General features: G+C 39.1%; 1 protein-coding gene across 2 annotated transcripts; it reads right to left on the bottom strand.

Annotated features, from left to right (window-relative positions):
* Positions 1-3,155: 3,155 nt before the first annotated feature.
* LOC118235902 (G-protein coupled receptor 12-like) lies at positions 3,156-12,218 on the bottom strand. 2 transcript variants are annotated; one of them, XM_035433778.1, is made up of 2 exons: positions 11,833-12,218; positions 3,156-10,845 (listed from the first exon to the last, which is right to left on the bottom strand). In XM_035433778.1, exons 1-2 carry the CDS (start codon positions 11,852-11,854, stop codon positions 9,860-9,862), a joined length of 1,008 nt encoding a protein of 335 aa, XP_035289669.1. In that variant the 5' UTR covers positions 11,855-12,218; the 3' UTR covers positions 3,156-9,859. The 2 variants fall into 2 exon arrangements, with proteins under 2 accessions (XP_035289669.1, XP_035289666.1); XM_035433775.1 differs by having other exon boundaries at positions 3,156-10,869; positions 11,833-12,216.
* Positions 12,219-15,274: the final 3,056 nt, after the last annotated feature.

Here is a 15,274-nt window from a genome sequence, read left to right as displayed (position 1 = left end):
GGGGCGTACTTAGTTTGGAATTGGACTTTCCAAATTCGGGAAGGACTAGAGATGCCCGATTTTTTTTTTAAAACTCTGCCCTGTTATTTTCTCTCGTGTACTTGTAAGTGCTCTTTGGATGACTTACACTGTACTGTGGCCAATAATTATGGATAATATTTTTTTATTCCAGAATCACGTGAAATAAGGTGTGTTGGAGGAACATACGGCAGCAGCTGATGAAAGATGTGTGTTGTATGCACCATGTATTTTCTATTCTTCCTTTACAAGTATAAAATGCTGTTACCAACCTGAAATAACGTCTTTGTTTCGGATGTGTAAAAGAAAACTACAATTAAACTTGAAAAGTTGAAGAGACTGAAGGCCTAAATAAGGTCTATGTAACCATGAAGTTGAACTATACAGTGTGCTGGATTTTGTTCAGTTTTTATACTTTCCAAAAGCTGAAGATTGGTCACTTCTGAAAATATTTTGGGTAATGTTGCTCCAGAAGTCTAGACCATGTGTTTATATCAGGAGGTGAAACAGAATTTATCTATTTCATGTGTCAGATATATACATGTATGTGTCCAGTGGAGACGTAATGCCAAATACCATGTGATACCTGAAATATCTTTCTTCATCCTGTGACCAGGACAATATTTGTAGCACATTACTTCATGATTATAACATAACATGCTGTCACCACATATTATGTTGAACTGCTTTGCCTTGAGAAGTTAGTTACTGTCTCTCCAGCCTATTCTCTCCTGTCATCCTGTTTTGTCTGACGCTGCCATATTCCAGCTGGACTCCACATTGCCCTCTGGTGTCCAGGAGGTCAGAACCAGCGTGGGCCTTTAGTGTCATTGTTGACGTGTCATTCGTTTTCTTATTTCCGGAAGTGTAATACATTCAAGAATATGACAATTTATTTATATAAATAAATGAATATATAAGATTCCATATTGTATAAAATCATTTGGGAAGTTGGTGTACTCTTTAGGACTGAGCAGTGAGAAGTTGTATGTTATTTTATTGCTATATGCAAATTCATTTTATCTTTGGTTTTTCCCCTCTTACATATAATAATTGGTGCCATATCTGTTTTATTGTCATTTTCTGTTTAATCTAATTTTATTATGTAGTGGTTGAGTATATGCCCTTACTGGCATTAAAGTGATTTGCAGATTTGAAGAAACAATTAGTTTGACATTTGGTGGTTAATGTAATGGACTCTTGAGCCCTGTGAATTCTCAATTGTTCAATTACCGGTGTATTCCACTGTTCTGTGTTCCCTGTGAAACTCAGTTTTGAAAAGCTATCATGCAGTTGCCTATTTGCTGAAAAAAAACCTCTTAATTTTGCAAGCAGGCATGCGTGTGTACATATGTGTGCATGCGTGTGCAAGAGACTTCCATGCCTCTTTTACTTTTCAGTGCTTGCTAAGTACAGTACATTGCTTTCCTTTGGGCTTGATGACATGCCAGTTTGTCAACTGGGGGTTATTTTGCTTTTGGTGTCTCTGTTTTAATGCTCCACAGGTATGGTTGAAAAAGGGATGACACAACTGTCAGCTTAGGAACTACGGTGTACATGTATGTATGGCCTGTAGTTTCTCATGTGTACTAATGTACTCATGTGTTTTTAAATGAACTGTTGTATAGATTTTTGTAACACAGCTTGTATAGGAGTTAGATATCTAGATAACAAATGTGAGTGTACCACATAGAGTGACGTAGGCAAGATTGCATGTTTGAACGTCTAATAACAAGGTGGACAACATTTTTTTTTTAATTTGTGGTTTTAAGAATGAAAAGTGACTGATGACTTTGAGAATACTGGCTCACATAGCCTTGCACACATTTGTCAATGAGGATTTCTTCTTGGTCAAAGGTGTCCTTGGCAATAAGCAAATATTTGAGTGGAAGGGTCACTTGTATGCTTGTGGCACTTTGTCCAGCCCTGCTGCAGTTGTTTTTGTTTTGTTTTGCTTTTTTGATGGAAATGATAGTGAATAAATGTACTGAACTTTTATGTGTTCATGGGTGGAATTGTGTTTTCTTTTCTGTCAACTGAAAGCTTAAACAGTGTGTCAGATCTCTCAGCGGGTCTGTCTGTTCAGTGGACTGTTGCCATGTCAGGTGTCACATTTCACTGACAGGTTTGGGCTGCAGTAAATTGTGAATGATGTTAGTTTTGTAGCGGGGTCAATGATCTGTAGTTTCGCTGATCTTTGTTATGACAATGGGTTATCCTATGCACTGAGTCTGTACTGAGAATTGTACAATATACGTTGGCCCACATGGTACAGGATAGATTCCTGAAAGTGTTTTACACTAACGTGACTGCCACCCCTTCAAAGAAATCTCTTATGTCAGTTCATCTTGATTCCTCAAACCTCTCCTATGGTCCTACAGTTTTTCTGTAACAGTTTTACTTAGCTACTGATGTGAGATTACAGGCTCTTGAAAGATGGGGGTTATCCCTCAGCTCTACAAACAAAAATGGAAACTTGGGAATGGTGTGCATCAGTGATGATAGACTGGTGTTTGGCGTGTTGGGGAGGGTCATATTTGGAAGGACAAAGTTAATCTTAAACTTATAAAACCCTTTTATGCATGTGAAAGATTTTGTGTAAGTACTGAAGGAGTGCAATACATGAGACTACCGTTCTCAAATCTGCTTTCGTGTCCCCAGAAGCTAATGATTACATTGTGTTTGAGAATAATAATATATGAACTCGCAGATGGACGCTACTGTCCAGTGTGTCATGCATGGGGGTATAGCTGCAGATGAAACTACAGGGAGGGGGTGCTTGTTAAATGGCCAAACTGCCCAACAATGGTGGCACTTAGAAACCCCCATAATGCACTAGAACAGTGCCTTAACAGGACTGGCCATACAGCAGCCCCACTGGGTAACAATACTTCACGGGAGGCCAGTTCTGCAGCACAACAGAACATTTATTCCCTTTGACTGGAGAGTGTTATGCAATTGTTGGAAGTTGAATAATCTACACGAATCACAGTTCTACTGTGGTAATAAAAGTTAGCAGCACAGGAGCTGGACAGTTCTAGTCTATACAGGCCACACTAATAGCGTACCTCTGATAAAGGCTTATGCCACAATTTTCACCCTGGTCATTACACAAATAAATATTGGACATCAGTAAATTGTTTTCAAGTTATTTTTAATTTTCATTTTATTTGACAATATCTTTCCTTGGAGTTACTGTCTGTATATTTACAGTAATAAAAATAAATTATTTCCAGCAAGGAATACATTCAACACAGTGCAAAATTTAGCATGTCCCTTTTTTTGTAAAGTGCATTGTACTTAAATTTCATATTAAATTTACTTTCACCATACAAAAAAAAAAAAAGAATGGTTAGTTTACATCACAGTATCATAAACCAGTCATGACCCCTTTCCCTCCAGGACCTATTCCCACAACCATTTTATCAAATATATATCATTGTCATTTAAAAACAGCATTCCTAACATCTAAGCTCATCTGTCCTGTGTGGTGACTTTAATGTGAGCACATTATGGACATTAGGGGGTTAAACTGGGTAACAACAAAAGCAATGATAATTAGATGTAGAGCATTTTACCAGTGGATATGTTGTTAAGCACACAATTACAATGCTGGAAATAGATCAAGAGGGAGCATATTTCACCGGTACGGCTCTGGTACACTTTGAGAGGATAGATTCAGTCATAATGCTGAAGCTTTATGTGCTGTTTAATGGTGCAAAACAGGATTTTCAAGGCCTCTATTTTGAGCAAATTGAACAGGTTTGTCTTTTGTTTCTGGATTTATTTTTAGAAGCACTGGATTTATCCTTGGGAGAGTTCCAGCACAATGGGTACTGTCTTTGAAATGACCTTCCTTTATTTTTGTCCTAACACTCCACTATGAATGAAAAGAAGGCTCTCTAAAAGACAGCTGACACACTTCACTGCTTCTTTTCATATACTGAGTGCATACAGCACATAGTCTCTGGAGCAGGGTAGAATCTTGGCCACTAGTGCACCATCACAGCTCTGTACTACAATATTCACACCTTCCAATAGTATTGGGATTTACCACTGCTTTACACGAGCACTGTGTCTGTATATAGAGGCACATGACTGAACACGAGCCTTGGTAAATATTCTCTCCTCTCTTCATAGGACATACTGTAAGTCACAGGAAGCCACTGTTTCTACATCGCCATCTGTCTGATATGTGAGCAGGCCAGGACACCCCTGTGCAGTCCAGAACCAACACAGCAAGGTAAATATTAGACTCAGCACACACTTGAGCGGTTAGTCTCCTGCTCTTTGTTTCGACACAGGCTCATGATCTTTGTGCTGCAGACTGAATCCTCTACTGTTTTATTGGATTCTACTGGATTGGATATTTTCCCATTTGTTTAAAATAGAGTATAGATGTAACCTCATGTGTGCCTTAACTTCCCACCCCCAACCAAACCAGAAAAATAAGAATGACAATTAATTAAAAATTAATAAAAATGACAAATAAAAACATTCCATATAGACATCATTCTCATCCAGAACAATAATACATTTTTAAAACAGTGGCACTTTTAGCATTGTCCATATGCATACAGTATAACACACACACACACATACATACATACAACAACAAAAACAAACACAATATTGAACCCATGCCCTTGTGATGTCTATAAAAGTATATGTTTCAGTAGAGTGTTGCACAAGAAAAAGAAAATCTCTAATCCTTCTGCATAGACATTCAGCTTAGAGGACGCTACAAATATCTGATGCAATGAATGTCAATTAACTCAATTGAATACATTTCAATACAGATAGGCAATAGAACATTAGTATCTGTGACCTAAAGAAATGTTTTAGTTGTAAAATTCAGCAGATATTGGGACTTGGACTTCAATAGGCCATACACACACATACACACACGCTCACATTTGCACACTATCATACTCATATAAAACACACATTTCAGTGAATCAATGTTTTGAAAAATCATATACAGTTTAGAGTGAAAACAATGGAATGTGCAACAAAATATGTGAATTCACAGGGGAAATCTTCACAGTTGTATCTCACTGTCAGTTTGTTCCTGTGCTCATAATGAGTGAGATCACTGCTAATTACTGGGTCACTGCATGTTTTTGTGGCCTCCTAAGACTCGTTTCAAAACACACTACACTAACTGATAAGCATTGGGAGTTGTTGACACAAATCACGGATGACCTTACAATCTATCAGTAAACTCTGGGCCAAATTAAGTCTGATTGCCCTTTGGACGTATGTTTGAAATTAAATAATAGCTGCTGTTTTATGTCAACACATGTACTGGAGTACAGTAATCACTAAAATTAATAACAAATGTGACTTATCCTTACATGATTTAACCAACTTTAAAGACAAATTGAATGTCAGTTAGTTTGGACACATGCTTTTAAACAGAACCATTTGATATAACAATTTGGCTTGAACAAAAATGAAGAGTCTTGTTTCTGGCCAAGTTTCCACAGAAAAAGTTCAAATGTTTCATTCTTGACTCAGTGGAAATAGATATTTTATATAATGAAGGAAAGATTTTACTGTAAAAATTTGGAATCTATGTCATGTTTTTTCATGTTCATGTTTTTTGTCATGTTTTTTAGGCATTGAGGAAAATTGGATCAGGGCTATATTGACTAAGAATACCAATATCATTTCGTACACATGTCATCAATACATGAGTTGGCAAGGGATACATTTCCTACATGCACTGATTAAGCAAATACAGCCTGACATTGCTCACATGACACTTCAGGCCTTGGAGTGTTAAATAATAGTGTACAATATCCACATAGACAGTTACACAGTACATACAAATGCCACAAAGCAATGTATGGTCCAGTGACTATGGTCCCAGAATTCCATTAGATTAAGTAAAGAGTGAAAGAGAACACAACAGCCCATGCAGGCCCAGGTCTAGCCTGTGTGCCACCCTGGGTGAGATTGTGGACCACGGATGGAGGGGGGGTGCCCCTCCAGACAGTTGGATGGCGCTCTAGGCAATCACACCTTTACCTAGAACTGGTCCTGGGTCTATGGTTATGTCATGCTCTGTTTCTGCCTCATCTTCCATTGAAAATGAAAATGGAGAGTTGCTGTACAATATCTCAACTATAAAATAGGACATTTGGATCGAAAATAGTTTTGCACGTGCTTCTTTTGGCTTTTGGCGAATTTGTCCACTAACAAGTCCTTTTTTCATTTATTTCTAAACTTATCAGTGAGTCAGTGATATTTCACTCACTGACAAGTGGGCAGAAATGGGAAGGCTGCCAATCCTTACAAAAAACTAAGTTAAGATATATAATACTAAAAGGAATATATTCCTTTATATATGTCAAAATGCGCTTATATTGTCATGTAATGGAATGCATTTGATGTTGCATACAAAAATACATATGTTTCAAAATACAGTTTTACAGAAAAGGACTAAAATACAAGAAAGTGGCAGCAAAAAGTATTTGTCAAGATAACACATTTTGACATATATGAATATATCCCTCATATTTTCTTATTAAACATATATTAACTAGCTTTTACATGAAACATACTTTTTGTTTTGACATATTATATCATACAGTACATTACACATTGTACATTATTGCAAGGTATCATAAATAAGGCCAGAAGATATTTGAGATTCTGCATGTCATAAAGTAAGTGTTTTTACCAACAGTTGAAACAATTGTATTTATCTTTGCAGTATTATATATAACACAGTTGTTGATTGTTTGCATACTCATAATGAATACTACCCCGCCCCCCCCCCAAATGAGTCAATATAAAAGACCACTTGAAAATATTTTTTTAAGTATTTTAAAAAGTACATCAGTTTGTGTGCGCCATTTGTCAGAGATGTCAAGTTTTGTTAGAGTTTGTGTCACTTTTTTGGTAAAAGCATTGAATAATGATGTGGTTCACTCTAATATGAAAACATTTTACCTAATAAACACCAAAAAAGTGTTTACTTAAATGACGGTAGTACAGTTTCAAAAAATGTGTGCTACACAGATTGTTCTAGTAATGGGATATAAATGTATTCAAATCAGCATTCTTGTAATATATTTGTATTTGTCTTTTTTTAAACCAGCCCAAGATTAACCGCGCTTTATGCTGCACTTAAGTCTGAAAGCATGAGAGTAGCCTCAGTTTAATTCAGTTAAAGTACAGTTTCAGACAATAGTTTACCACTACAGTGCGAGTCAGACATACAACGTAGCTGATCAGGCTATATTCTAAAAAAAAAAGAATTAAAAAAAAAAAAAACATTCTCTTAAAATCAATAGGTCCATGGGGGGGAGGGGGGGTGGGGGGGATGAATGCTTTCATAAAATATATCAAATGAACCACATTTGTGATGATCACATAAAAACTCTAAATATTTGGGTGGAAGCAGTGACCGAGGAAATGCTGTTAATTTGTCAATGGATTACAGTACACTTGATACATTTTGCAGAATATGTCCCATAATGAATGAAATATAGGGCAATGTGGGTGCTAGTGTCAACAGTGTACAGTAGGCCTAGGCTGTTCACATATACTAGCTAGCACGTAGATGCTCGATATTGTCCGGATTTTTAGCTATATTGCAGGGGACCTTTTATAAAAACAATTACTGAAAAAATTAAGGCCTGCACAACAGATCTGTCCTGTTGTTTAGTTTTTCTCTCTGCCAGTTTGATAAGCGCATGTACACTAATACTTGTAATTTAAACCACAGTGGAGTGATTTAAACCGCTAGGAGATGTCGACCATGAAGTGAGGTGAATCTGAGGGATATGAAAAAATGTGGGAAATGCGGGCTGTGAACTAATTAAATTATTTCTAGTACATTCTATTGGATTGTGATGTCACTTCATACCACCCTCTCTTTAAATATTTAACACAATTGACCAAAAAAAACAACAACAAAAAACAATTAAGTAATAAAGTTGTTCCTAGAGTGTTGTGCGGACCATAAGCCATACTGACTTGACCTCCCTCTTTCAAATTGCATTAAAAACGCGAAATTATTGCCACTTTTCGCAAAATAGGAGGACATTTCCTCGGGTCATCCACTATTTAAGGAAGAATCGTACATTAAATAAGATTAGGTTGTCGAGACATGTTCGCTCTTGTATTGTAAATTGTAAACGGTTCTCTTGATACGATTTAGTTTCTGTATGAAAAATTAATAACCTACAAGCTACTATTCACGTATCAGTCACACACATTGCAGCGAAAGATATACAGTGTAATGCGAGCCTGCCTAGCATGATTCGTACTCCATAACTATACATGTCTCAATGGAATGACGTCTGAGCGCGCTCACCGTAAAAATAAATTTGGCTGAAACTCCTGGCTGTCAGTATTTCCCCAGGAAGCGTGTTCATTTATGCAAAATAGAATATTTGTTTTCCTATCTCATGTATTATTCGTGTACAGTTAAGTGCTAGAGTGGGCATGTCTATCTGTGGGAACCCGAGGCAGGCTAAACTCGCTGTCCGCTATCCGTGGTGCTGAAAATACTTGGCGGATTGAATTGTATGGCCTACTTATCACAAACATTGCTGGCTGAAAAACCCTGTATTCCAGTTGTGATATTTTGACTGGTGTTATAGCATTTCATTCAAACAGGCAGTATTACGATGGTTATGTAAACAGCGGCTCTACGGATGATTATATTTCAATCGTAGTTGAATTATACATTGCCCTTATGGGGTGTCATTTGCCATTATCAAATTATTTTCCCATTGGCTTGAAGTATTTAAATGCATATTTTGGTCACGGGTCATTGGGTCTTTAAAGCGAATCTATCTATTATTTTCCATTAAAGAGGCCTATTAAGTTCAGTGAAAAGTCTTCAGCTGAATGTATAAGCAATGCGACATAGGTTTTCATCATATTTCATTGTTATTATAGCAATATGCGCTGTAAAGTAGATATGAAAATGAAACAGAGGAACCTACATTGCAATGTAAACACAGGCAGTCCGCTTCCTAGTGACAGCTACATCGACATCGGCATCACAGTAATAAAAAAATAAAAAAATAAAAATAAAAACATTAGGCTATTCGGCATTATTTTAGCGTATGTCAACTTCAATACTGGGCAGTATGGTATGATGAGCTATTGGAATCATTAGGTTTTATTTACCTCAGCGATTCTGGGTTACACTTTTGAAACCCACTTTCAAAAGCGACTCCTACCACAACAGAGAACAGATTTCCGTTTCCGCTATACAATTAACCGGGAGTTAAAAAGAAATGAACACTGCATAGCTCTTAATGAATACATATTATGTTCAAATATACTAGGAATGGGCTTTCCCCTCTGTACTAGAAATAGACAAACAGACAGACAGACAGGCAGAAACAGACAGACGGACAGATTGACAGATAGAAAGATCGATAGATAGACAGACAGACTTTACTGAACCTCGTGGGACAATTTGCCCTCTGAATTTGACCCATCCTAGTTACTTAGGAGTACTGGGCAGCCATAGTGCAGCGCCCAGGGATCAACTCCAGTTCTGAGGCCAGTGCCTTGGTCAAGGGCAATGGCAGGAGTACACCCAACATGCATGTTTTTCGGTGTGGGAGGAAACCGGAGTACCCGGAGGAAACCCACGCGAACACGGGGAGAACATGCATTAGAGGGGTTACCACTGGAACACATGTGGATATAGGCCCGTATCTCCTGTTTTGTTGACCTCACTATGACAATGCATAGTTCACACATTCCCGAGAGCTTGAATAATTTCCAAAAAACAAAAAACAAAAAGAAACTTATGGAGTAACCTAGATATGAAAAATATGAACCATACTATGTGGAAAAACTGTAGCTACACGTCACTTGACGTCCTTGGCCGCAAGGAGAAGCTGGAGGGAAAACATCCGCAGCACGCGAGCCACAGGGATTTCTGGATGTCGGGGTTTCTGAAGGCATAAATTATAGGATTGATGACTGAGCTCCAAGTCGCCGGTAGAACAGTAACATATGTGTAGACCATGGGATATCTAGAGTCAGCCACGAGGGAGTACATCGCGAAGGGTATCCAGCACAGCGCGAAGATGCCGAGAATGACGGAGAGGGTGGAGACACCTTTGGTGGTAGAAGAGGCGTGGGAGGTGGCCATAAATTGATGCTGCACCGCGATCTGTTGCGCGTGCCTGAAAGCTATCCTGCAGATCTGCAAGTAAAGCTGCATCATGAGGGCAAATATTAGTAAAAAGGTTATCGCCAGCAGGGCGGCATTGTTTTTAGTCACTGGTCGACATATGCTGCAGGTGGACTCGTCTTGCAGACAGTTCCATCCCAAAACTGGCATCACGCCAAGTGCGACGCAAACCAGCCAGATGAGGACCACGATGACGTAGGTGAATGTTACAGTTCTCTCTGTATGGTAGGTCAGCGCGTTGTAAAGAGAGAGGTACCTGTCCACTGTGATCGCCAGGATGTTGAGCACGGAGGCAGAGAACGCAGCGATTAGCAGTCCGGCTGATATCAAATTTACGAATTCCGTGCTGATCATGTAGGTGAAGATGAAGTTCAGTATGAGACCGAGCCCAGCCAGTAAGTCTGCAAAGGCAAGACTTCCTATGAGGATGAACATAGGCGCTCTCAGGATGGGCGTGTAAAAAATGATGGCGATTACAATTGCGTTTTCGCAGGAGATCAGGGTTCCCGTCATGCACAGTGCTATGTCCCAGGGGTTGACTACAATCGGTTGAAGCTCGGAGGTCTGAACGGGCGAGGAGTTCCTTCCATCTTGAAAACTCAAGGTTACCGAGTTCAAGGAAGAGGTGTTTTGGAGTTGGTTGCTCATTGCTGCAGCAAGAGAGTGAATCATAGCTGAGATGGAGAGAGGAAAACGAGGAGGGAAGGGGCGTGAGTGTTGAGAGAGAGAGAGGTGGTGTGTGAGTAACTATAATTTATACTCCCCTAAACATATACACGCACCGCCACCCAGCCACACAAATGTTTTGTCCGCCTACTGGTTTCACTGATAATTTATAAAGGTAGCCACAGAATGCTCTGAGAAATACAAATATTTCACTTTTGTTGTTAAGGCCAACCGATTCATCCAGTCTTAAATATTTTCAATGGCATTATTTTTACGGTACGACTAGTCATTGGATCAACTGAATGCTTTATAATTAAATTTGTAATTAGCCAATAGCCAATTGCAAAATAGTGACATCTATGAGTTACAATGACATGAGAATCTGACCTACGTTAGAAATAACCAATTGCCATCATGCAGGACAGAAACGAACCATGTTTAGACAAGGGTTAATTGCCTTTTCGAAAAAAAATCTTACTTTTGTGCGAGTGACCTGTCCACTGTGAACACATTTAATCAGAATTTATCTATTCTATGCTTGCCAACATTCACAAGCAGAAGCCGCTCGAGCTCATTTTAAACCATGCGCAAGCTGGCGTTCATTCACAAATTTCCACCGTGCATTAGTAACAATATCCAAACCGCGACTAAGGACTGCAGAGGTACCCGAGTCAGTCTAATAATATAATTCCTGGTCGGAATATTCGTTTAATGTATCGGTTGTAATTAGTAGGGCCTAAATATCGACATGTCCAGGTAAAGTAAAGCGAACGCTAACCGGAACATCCGTGTAGTTTATCCCCCAACCATATCTTATTGTTCTTCAAGAAGCATTCAAGTGTGCATTTTGCAAAAACATTCAAGTGTGCATACAAAGAAAAAGCACATACAAGAAAGAAGGGGGAATGGAGACGCAGAGAGAGTGAGCGAGAGAGAGAGAGAGAGAGAGGTGATGGAAGTGGCTAAATTACCAGTTCCTTGTCCTTCCTCCATATGGTTTCCCACCGCTGTCAGATCACGTCGTTATTTTCAGTCAGTGTCTGATCGGATGGAGCGTATTGTTCCTCGGTTAACATTGATATGCAGTTTTCAAGCAGAGACGGTCTTGTGTTGTACCCCATTGGACGTGCCGGTGATTCTCACGTCTGACGTCAAAACTGTTCACTTAAATTCTCCTGAGACTATGTGATCAGACCAATAGCGCCTATCATCATTATGTCGGAAGAAAGTATACTGGAGGAATTTCATGCATCGTGTCATTCGTCCTGAAGGTTAATTTAAGCGGCTGAGTTGGCTATCCTAGATTTAGACTTAAGATACAGTACACCCAGCAGTTAATAACAACCAGCTTTGTAGAGCTATGTGTATATCTCGTAAGACAGTGCAATCGGCGCCTCTCTAATCGCGTTTGCAGTAGTATCATGTATGAATAACTTATTGTCGTTGTTTCTCTAATATTCTAGCAACAGTTTCAGTTCAGTAAGCTCGTAACAGTGATGGATTGACGCAGACATCGGTAAATAAGTGGATAGATAGATAGATAGATAGATAGATAGATAGATAGATTATGAAAGCCAAATATAGGCTATATATCTCTAGTCTAGACATTATTATTATTGTTGTTGTTGTTTTAATTCTTGTTGCTGTTGTTTTTATTATTCCATATTTATGTAGTTATTATTTCATAATCATGATCTTAGACAATAACACAGGTTTCATCACTTCAGATACACAGATGTTTCTTTAGAAATAGAACTCATTGAGTGTTGACTTGCAACTGCTAATCACCATACTGCTTCCAATTAGCGAATATCCCAACAGAGAAGTAGACAGGGATTATAGTGTCAGGAAAAAAAAAAGAATTTGCACATTTGCTCCCCAGCCCCTAACCCTACCCGCCACCCAAAATACATATTATAGGTAGTAGAAAATTAATTTGCTCCACCAGAGCCAGCTATGGGTGTTACAGATGTAGACACATGCTAGCTTCACCCATTGTCACCCGCAAGAGCTGGCTTTGTTGTTCCTGTATTGTTCTAAATATACTGTATGCGATATCTTAGTGAGTAATAGGCTAACAGTAGACAACCTCAGGAGGGCACACATATGAAAGTATCATGTTTTATCAACTTAATTAAGTCTTAATCAACCCACTGATATTGAAATGCTTGAATTAAATACATCACAATGTTTTTGAGACATATACATAATACATAATTTGTGTCTTACACATAGTGTGGGGTGCAGATGAGGCATGCCAACTGAACCAGGTTGGAGAGCTACTCTACACCTCAACACCACCTCCCTTTCATCTTTCATTACATTACAGGCATTTAGCACACGCATTTGCTTGACACTGACACATATAGAATCTATCAAATCTATCAAAACCTATTTATTTACATTACCTGAGAATATGGCATCGACAGAAAGAAAAAAAATTAATACAAATATTTGGTCCCAAAAAATTCTTCTTCACTTCCACCCCATCGACGAAATACTGTTCAGTGTAAGATTATGTAAATGTGTAATGTGTATATGAGGGCATTGTTGTATAAAAGATAAATAAAAAAATGAGCATGTGCACATTCTTATTTATTTATTTTTTTAATGTGCGTGTGCACATTCTTGTGTGTATGTGTGTACGTGCATGTGTGTGCGTGCGGGTGTCCCACTATAGCGACCTGCATCTGTGATATTATTACGATGTAGTTTTACTGGAGAAAACTGGGCGGCGTGGTGGCATTGTGCTCAGGCTGATGCTATTTTTATTGCAGCTTCCCTGTGAAGGTTCTAATGAATCACGGTCTCTGATCAGAGTCACAGAGAGCGCATGGGTGGTTCTTCATTGATGTCACTTTCCCATCACCTCACTAATACTGCTTCATTTATCCTCAGATTTATGCTTGACTGTGCAGGCTTCCATCATCCAGCATACTCTCAACACCCAAATCAATCAAATACCATAAGCATTTGTGTGCAAATAAGTGAGTGCTTCTAATGATCAATCACAAATCAAATTAGTATTATTATTATTATTATTATTATTATTATTATTAGTTGAAACAGTTTTGAGATTAGTTGAGACAAGTTGAAATAAGCCTTGGGTATTTGAGTGTGTTGGATTGCAGAAAGCAATGACAGACATGTTCATAAATAACACTCATCATTGAGAATGCATCCCAAATGTATCCTTTTGAATCCCTTTAGAAATGAGTGTATTGGTATTGGTATTTGCAACAGTAACAGCCAGAGTGACGTGCAGTGTTTGTTATGTACTCTGCAGATGGCGTAAACAGTCACAGCAGAAAGCTGACAGAACAGAATGGGGCTGAATGAGCGGCATCTTCAAGCTGCGATTTGTAAAGAGTGCTATAAATAAACAGTCGCCGCGTTGTCTGGCTGTGCCGGGATGTGCACGCGGTTGTCTGTGGCACGCGACGAGACAGCCGTCAGTTGTGACAGACGAGCCGTATCCCCAAGGCGCGGGAGTCTGCAGCCTGTCGCAGCGTCTGGCCAAAAACGACCATATTCTTTACCTGGTGTCTACACCGTCTCTCACCGGGGGGTGGTGCAGAGGTCATGCTGAATTACAGCCCCCATGTGTCCACCCGTCAGCAGTGTTTCCTAGGAATACAAATGCAAACACATATGCTTTCAAAGGTGTCTTGAGGGGGGAAAATGTTATAAGATATTCAGTCAGCTCAGATTAAAATCCTTGCTCAATCACATAGTGGCTGTACCATACTTTGGAACCTGAATTACAAAAGAGAGAAAATATGCAACCATGGAGCCGGGAATTAATGGCAAGACTTCACAAAGTCACTGATTCCAACATCTCACAACATCTCTGATCATGTCTTTAAACCACCACACATATGAGACTGTAACTTTATTCCTTGACTCGTTGTGGACCACTGCACCAAGGGACACATGTCTTTAACATCGAAGGGGAGAAACAAAACCATAAGTGATACAGACAAATGCAAAACAATCTACTCACAAACCATGCATGATAAAAAGCAAACATTTCAGGGATTTAACCATAGATAAAAGTTAAAACCACAGGTAACAACACTGTTACACTAGTGTTTGACCTCCTCGGTACATAATGCTACAGTGCATTAATGCCCTCCATCTCTCACTGACTTACAAAGGTCCTCTGCCTCAAGGTGATTTTGCCTAGACCACAGCTGCAGATTGGCAGGACACAGACAGGACAGGGGACTTTGAGTGATTCATTGCCTTCAGCTCTGTAACAGTGTGGCTGTACCCCAAACAGATCGTCAGTGCATCACCACTTTACAAAAGAGCTTGCCAGTCCTTGGCACAGAGCTATTTAACCCCTGGCTTCTCTCTTTGGCTCTGAAGCTATGAGCTGCCTATGATTACTCCACAGACCACATAGTGCTG

This window comes from Anguilla anguilla, chromosome 9, assembly GCF_013347855.1.
Source record: "Anguilla anguilla isolate fAngAng1 chromosome 9, fAngAng1.pri, whole genome shotgun sequence".
Taxonomy (NCBI): Eukaryota; Metazoa; Chordata; class Actinopteri; order Anguilliformes; family Anguillidae; genus Anguilla; species Anguilla anguilla.
Note: the sequence above shows the minus strand (reverse complement) of the source record. Positions and strands in the feature narration are given on the sequence as shown.